This window comes from Nicrophorus vespilloides, unplaced genomic scaffold, assembly GCF_001412225.1.
Source record: "Nicrophorus vespilloides isolate i.1.1-1 unplaced genomic scaffold, Nicve_v1.0, whole genome shotgun sequence".
NCBI lineage: Eukaryota > Metazoa > Arthropoda > Insecta > Coleoptera > Silphidae > Nicrophorus > Nicrophorus vespilloides.
Genome location: NW_017099828.1, coordinates 25,300 through 32,937, shown reverse-complemented (window position 1 = coordinate 32,937; position 7,638 = coordinate 25,300). Strand labels below are relative to the sequence as shown.

The 7,638-nt window shown below is 31.4% G+C and overlaps 2 protein-coding genes across 2 annotated transcripts; one reads left to right on the top strand and one right to left on the bottom strand.

Annotated features, from left to right (window-relative positions):
* Window positions 1–387: 387 nt before the first annotated feature.
* LOC108565728 (facilitated trehalose transporter Tret1-like) lies at window positions 388–3,671 on the bottom strand. Its single transcript, XM_017925317.1, has 5 exons — window positions 3,581–3,671; window positions 2,725–2,862; window positions 2,222–2,652; window positions 1,967–2,170; window positions 388–1,910 (listed from the first exon to the last, which is right to left on the bottom strand). Exons 4-5 carry the CDS (start codon window positions 2,094–2,096, stop codon window positions 667–669), a joined length of 1,374 nt encoding a protein of 457 aa, XP_017780806.1. The 5' UTR covers window positions 2,097–2,170; window positions 2,222–2,652; window positions 2,725–2,862; window positions 3,581–3,671; the 3' UTR covers window positions 388–666.
* Window positions 3,672–6,027: 2,356 nt separating this feature from the next.
* On the top strand, window positions 6,028–6,996 carry LOC108565720 (60S ribosomal protein L38). Its single transcript, XM_017925308.1, has 4 exons — window positions 6,028–6,091; window positions 6,271–6,298; window positions 6,367–6,556; window positions 6,926–6,996. The coding sequence occupies exons 2-4, from the start codon at window positions 6,296–6,298 to the stop codon at window positions 6,949–6,951; spliced, it is 219 nt and encodes a 72-aa protein (XP_017780797.1). The 5' UTR covers window positions 6,028–6,091; window positions 6,271–6,295; the 3' UTR covers window positions 6,952–6,996.
* The last annotated feature ends 642 nt before the right edge of the window (window positions 6,997–7,638 follow it).

The following is a 7,638-nucleotide window of genomic DNA, read 5'->3' as shown; positions in this document are numbered from 1 at the left end:
AATTATTAACATTGTAACCCAATGTGTCCAATAATTATACAATTTTTGTTGCATTTATTATTAACTTACATTTTATTAAATATTTGCAGGAATTGAAAAAGTATGAGATTATTAAATTGCATATTTTGTGAAAACTACCAAATAAATTAACTATGAGAAATGCAATTATCAAAATTAACATGACACAAGTCGCCATCTATTATTAATTATAAAATTAATTGATTTTCAAAATTGACAAATCCAAATTTAATTCCATTAATCTATGGTAAAACGTATTTACAAAATAATGGAGGGAGGATTTGTTTTAGAAAAAATAGTTTTATTTCTTACATAAATTGTAATGGAATGTTTCCAAATCCATTAAAAGTACACAGATTTGATCACCGGTTTGTATATATCTAAAGAGTGTATACATATAATAATTTGTAGAAAATAAATAAATTAATAATGAACTGAACTCGTTTTGTAATAGAATTACTTCAGTTGTGCGTTTAATACTGCTTCACGGCAAGTAGACTTTAAGAAACGAGCCGCGCTTTCTTTATAATAGACAAAAAAAAAATACAATATTTATAGACTAACGCGTCTAAAGCAAACCGGTAAAGAAGGTTGCCTAGTTCGCAAACAAATTTAAACTAATAAAATTGCACTAAATCATATCACTAATTACTGTTGATAAGGTTTCGTAGGGATGGCTATCAAGATAAATATGCAACCGAAGGCCGCTATACTGGCAAACAGCGCGAATATTGCGTAAAATTCGAAAGCGCTGTAGAAGACTTGAAAGAGTTTCGTTATGATTACGGCGAAGATCGAGAAGAACATGATTTGCAATTGCGAGATCGATCGTCTGGCGTTTTTAGGAAAGAGGTATTCGGAGAAGGTGAAAGGTACAGCGCCTAAACCTGAAGTGTGAGAGGTGATGTAGGCAAGCATAGTTACTAACGGTATGAATTCCCAATACTCTTTCAAATTCAAGTAAATAGCGCAGACTGTGGCGCAAAGGCTTAACAAGGAGAAGAAGCACGAAATGAATAAGACTGTCTTCTTGGGGAATCTGTTTAAGTAGAAGGTGCTTAAGATGTTGCAGAAGAGGAATATTAAGCTGTAGGTGATTGCGCATATTTCAGGACTGGGGACGTATAGATAGTAGAAGATGAATTGGCAATAGACTATTGTAGCTGGAGCACCGCTGAATTGTTGGATGAAGGTGGTTAATATGAGGATGAATAAGTTTTTTCTTAAACTGGATTCGCGGAAAACTGCTATTATACTGAGATGTGGTTCGACGACTTTGCCTTTGAGGATGGCCAATTCGATTTCCGGATTGGCGGCTGGTTTCAAGCGGCGGAGCATTTTCTTGGCTTGTCTTAACTTCTTGAAGAAGACGTATTCGGAAGGGGTGTGTGGGACGAAGAAAATTATAGAGAAAATTGCTATGGTTACGGCTACTATGATTGGTGGAAAAGACCGGAAGTTGGTGAAGATGCCTATGATGTAGGAGAGGACTACGCCGATGATCATGAAGATGTTCACGAGGCGAGTGAGTATTGAAGCTAGATTACCTTCGCTCATCTCGTTTATGTACGTTTTCACGTGGCCTACAGCGTACCCGTTACCTAAGCCTATGATGAGTCTTCCTCCGAGTAAATAGTAGATATCAGTTGCTTGCCAAATCAGAGTCCAACCGATGGACATGGCTATTAGCGAAAGGAGTATAGCGTACTTGCTTCCGTACAGAGACCAACCGGAGAACGGAGTGGCTATGATGTTACCGAACATCAAGAATCCTGCGATCATCGGGCTCTGAACTATGCTTATTGGAAGAGGAGATTCTTCGGAAAGCAGCTCCAAGTACGTGGGACTCGGCCATCCCAACATAACACCAAAGGGTATACAAAGAAGGGCAACTAAAACAAAATCGTGATTCTTAAATCAATAACTTAAAAAAAAATAAAGCACTCACCGCCGAGACATGGTAATATCTGCCATAGCTTCGAGCCTCTATGCATTCGCTCATCCATCGAATCGAACGTCTCGAAATGATAGATCTGCCCTTCTCCATTACTCACAATCCTCGCGCTTTTGATCGACATCTTGAGTGGATTAATAAAAAAACAATAGGCAACAGGAATTAATTCTTGAGATAAGATTAATTAATGAAGCACATCTACGGAAATATAAATTCAAATTCAATTACGTATAAACGCGGAGCGTTTACCTTCTTCTTCGACAACAAATCGAACTGAATTGAGTCGGCTCAAATAGATAGAGAGAGAGAGTGAGAGAACCACCACACACTCCTGATCAATTCGTCCGCTGTTTAATTGACTAGTTAAAGATATTCTTATTTGTGGCGCGCTTTTACACCAAACGTGCGTGAATCCTGAATCAGGACCTTGAGTCTCTCTCTGAGTGTGTGTATATGTATGTTTTTTTTTTGCTGTTATTTCTCCATTATCTGGCTGCGTGTGTAATTTTCACGAACGCCGAATTTTTTAATTAATCCTCCGCTAAAAAATTGTCGCGCTAAATACTTAAACCAATTGAGAGGCGATAATAACTGGGACACTCTCGCATATTTATTAAGAGGATCGAACGACATTACACCAACAACTCGGAGAGTCACATTCGCAGCTGCTGCTCTTCGATCTGCAAACAAAAGGAATTGCGGTTCTAAACTAACGGTTAACGAAAGAAACGACGGATCAGCCTTGCAACTACCACACGTGTTCCAACGTCTCCTTCTTCGTCTGCGGTTCTTCGGCCAAGAAAAGCCGCTGCCAAAAGCGACGACGATCCAAGAATGCGGTTCTTATTTAGCCCGGTGCCAAACCGTCGCATTTGCGCATATTTCAATGTCTGAAACAAACCACAAATAAAAAAGAATGAACACTTTGATAGTAACACACCAATATTATAATTGTTAACAGTCAATCACTAAAAGCCACGTAGATTTACTTCAGTTACGCCTAGCGTATTAAAATTAGAACCGCCGTCTAAATATGTAAAATGCATATTTGCATACTGATGGAAATTTTAATTTTCACATCGATTTTCTTTCCACAAAACAAATTGATTATTTTAATTAAATTATCAAAAATTGAATGAAATGAATAATTTACGATGATTTCAGTTAATTCTTTCAGTTAAATTATTATATAACTTTGGAGTCATTTTTTTGACTAATTATTTTACTAATTATTTGACTCAAGCCAAGTGAAGTGTGGAGAGGAAGGAAGAAGAAGAATTATTTGACTAATTATTATACTAATTATTTGCTTTGCTTAACATTTTTAATTATATTTCAATGCGCATAAACTAATCAAAAATCCCCATAATGCGGTTTATTCGTTATTTTAATGTTCAGCGCTGACTAATCATTAATTATCGCTGAAAAATTGTTAATTAAAATAAGTGAGTATCGAAATGCAACGCGGATTGTTTTATAATCAAGGAAACCGCGATGCACAAGAATCGCGTGCCTCGACCAATTACAATTGGGCAAGAAATTTAATTCAGTTGTTTGTCGAGCAAAAGTTACGCAATATATTTATAATGATCTGAAAATTACACTTACATTCCAACGGTTTGTCTCGAGCACTAATGGTCGAAGTAACAACAAAGAAAAAATGTTCTTAACAATCGGCAGAAAATAAAAATTATCGCTATACGGGTTTGGGGGGGAAAGTGTTAGGAACAATGCAACTTTGCAAAGCATATGCGATTGCTTTATGACACTTACCTTATTTTTTTTTTGTTTGTGTTGCTTTTGTCGTCGAGCACTTCGATGTTTATGTAACGATACACTTGCATTGTTTACGAAGCGAACTTAATATCCAAACGAATCGCGAATATTCGTGTCGCAATCTATTGATTGGTTTTATGCATTTCGAAGAAGTGAAGATTAGAATCAAATTATGTTTTTTTTTTCAGTAATTACATCGAATTAATTAATTAGTGTTTATTAGCAAAATTACGTTTTGCTACACTTTACATACATTAATTAATTTCAAATCCAATTATTTATTTTCAGAATTTTTTTTTTCAATTAATTGTCTACAATATTCATTCTTAAGGTTGATAGCTAGCAAAAAATATTTTTCTTAAGAAATACAATAAGTTTTACTGTTAAAATTAACACATGTTCTTCATACGTAATTTATATATTTTCCAATTTTGCAGAATGTTAATTTCATTTGCTAATTGTCTATGGTTTGTTAATTATCTATGGTCTTCTGCATTTAATTAAAATTTGAATCCAGATACGTTTGATTCGTAAAGCGAATAGTTGGTTGCATATATTAATGAGACAAAAGAAAATTATTTTATAAATTAGTTTTATTGTTTAATTTAATAATTCCAATAATATAAACTTTGCTTATCATAACATATGTATTAGGTTTATTTGTAAGTTTCCTTCTATAAGTAAGTTTCTTTCAATAATTCAATTTCGTTCTAATTAAAAAGCATTTTTTGTTTTCTTTGTTATTAATTATTCATAAGTGTACAATTTATAGATTTACTAATAAACCTTTTCTTTTATTTAATAGAAAATTGGTATATTTTCAAATTTAATACAAATTGAAGTTTCAGTTATATAATTAAATTGGCCTATACTATGATGTAATTGGTTTCTAACTTTGTTTCTCTGATATATTTTGAATATTTTAAGAATTCTGAACTGATAACTTACAATGCATCTTACATATTTTGTTTATGAATTAAAGCTGAAATTAATTTGTTTTTTGTTGATTTAATTATGTAATTGAATTGATTTGAATGAATATTGTATAAAGATTTGAACAAATTATATCATAGGATGCTCCAATTAATTGTTAAACGATTATTATGCTTGAAAATATTAAGTTTTTTATGTAAATATGTTATAGTTTATAAGTTATATAAGGTTGCATAACTAAATTTGTCATTTGTCCATAATTGCACAACTGTATGTTTGGTGCATTAACTTTTTTTGAGCAATTACATCGAATTAATTATTTAGTGTTTATTAGCAAAATTACGTTTTTCTACACTTTACATATATTAATTAATTTCAAATCCAATTAATAATTTTCAGAATAATTTTTTTCAATTAATTTTCTACAATATTCATTCTTAAGGTTGAGCAAAGCTAGCAAAAATAATGATGTTCTTAAGAAATACAACAAGTTTTACTGTTAAAATTAACACATGTTCTTCATACATAATTTATATATTTTCTAATTTTGCAGAATGTTAATTTCCTTTGCTAATTGTCTATGGTTTGTTAATTATCTGCATTTAATTAAAATTTGAATTTAATTATGCATCGAAATACGTTTGATTCATAATGCGAATAGTTGGTTGCATATATTAATGAGACAAATGAAAATTATTTTATAAATTAGTTTTATTGTTTAATTTAATGATTCTAGGAATGTAAACTTTACTTATAATAACATATGTATTAGGTTTATATGTAATTTTCCTTCTATAATTAAGTTTTTTTTAATAATTCAAATCGTTCTAATTAAAAGTATTTTTTCGTTTTTTTGTTACTAATTATTGAAAATTGTACAAATTATTAATTTACTAATAAACCTTTTCTTTTATTTAATAGTAAATTGGTATATTTTCAAATTTAATACAAATTGATGTTAAAGTTATGTTAATAATGTGGTTGCCTATACTATGATGTAATTAATTTCTAACTTTTGTTTGTTTCTCTGATATATTTTGAATATTTTAAGAATTTCTTAACGGAGAAGTTTCAATTCCACTTATATATTTTGTTTATGAATTAAAGCTGAAATTAATTTGTTTGTTCGTACATGAAATTTAATTATGTAATTGAATTGATTTGAATGAATAATGTATTAAGATTTAAACAAATTATATCATATGATGCTAGAATTAATTGTTATTCGATTATTATAATTGAAAATATTAAGTTTTTATGTAATAGTTTATAAGTTTAATAAGGTTGCATAACTAAATTTGTCATTTTTTCATAATTGCACAACTGTAGGTTCGGTGGTCTATCCAGAAGGGTAGTACAAGCGACCGTCGCCTCGCTTCACTCTTTTCTGTCAGCTCCGTTCTGTGCACGGTACGTATACAAGCCCTCCTCCACTTTAATCTTCAAACATCCCTTCGAAATAACGTTAGTATTCCCAAATAACCACCCCATCGTTGTAAATACGCATTGCGTTTCCACAATTCCCATAAATTTTTCCGAAAAAAACATTTTCCAATACGAAAATAATAACGTTTGTTTTTCTTTTGTAGGTTAAGTTTGACGAAGCCTAACAAAATGGTAAGTTGTTTTGTTTTTTTCTCTCGTTAGGAACGTGTAAATAAACAACGTCTTTTCTTTACTTTTAGCCACGTGAAATTAAGGAAATCAAAGAGTTCCTTTTGAGGGCGAGAAGGAAGGATGCCAAGTCCGTTAAGATCAAGAACAACCCAAAGAAGAACAACACCAAATTCAAGGTCCGTTGTTCCAGGTTCTTGTACACCTTGGTCATCAACGATAAAGAGAAGGCTGAGAAACTGAAGCAATCTTTGCCACCAGGTGAGACTTAATTTTTTTCATATTTAATTTTTGCAAATTCAACATGTGTTTACAAAATGTTTGCTTATTGTAGTCTTAAAGCCACATCTGTACTTTTACTTGCTAATGATTTGTGTTTGTACAATGTGTTTAAGTAACAAAACCAGTTGCAAACTGTTTGTATATAGCTAATATATAAATAATTGCATTTTGAGGTTATATACTTAAACCACTAGTTACAAATCATTTACAAGCTATATGTTCATGTCCAAATGTACATACAAATGTAGTTGAAAGTGTGATCTTATTTAAATACTACAGTTGTGCAACTTGTTGTGACATGTTTCCATTTACATAATAATTTATACCAATAATTTCTTTTTGTTATAGGTCTCCAAGTAAAGGAGAACAAGTAAACAGATGACTTCTTTATTGTAATTAAAATAAATTTTTAAAAAATATATTTTTATCTATTATTTCCTAAAACCTTTACACATTTCAGAAATTATGATTTGTGCTAACTCTTAAAACTGTGTTTCTAAAACGTTAAACTTGATAGTATACAAGGAAGTTGAATATTCAAAAATTTATACTTGTATGGTTTGCTCAAGTATTTCTGGCGTTGTCATGGAAATAATCATTTAGTGGTAAATGGGTTGCCTACTCTAAACATACTTTTTTGCTCTAATTCAGTGGTTTCCAAACTTGATGTTACTACGCCTCCCTCAAAAGTGCTCATCACCCTCCATTTTAACTTTGAACGCGTATTACAGCAAAATGGATAAGAGCACAAGAATGTATCTATACTTACGGGATTCCCCAAACATTCAGCTTGAATGAAATGTGAAAACATTGCTTGTTCGAACGTTCTAATTTCAATTTTTCAACTTTTAAATTCGTATTACAGCAATATGGATAAGAGCACATGAATGTATCTATACTTGCTGGATTCCCCAAACATTCAGCTTTCATGTGCATATATTGAATCCATTTTAACTTTGAACGCGTATTACAGCAAAATGGATAAGAGCACAAGAATATATCTATACTTACTTGATTCCCCAAACATTCAGCTTTCATACGCATATATTGGATTCGTTCTA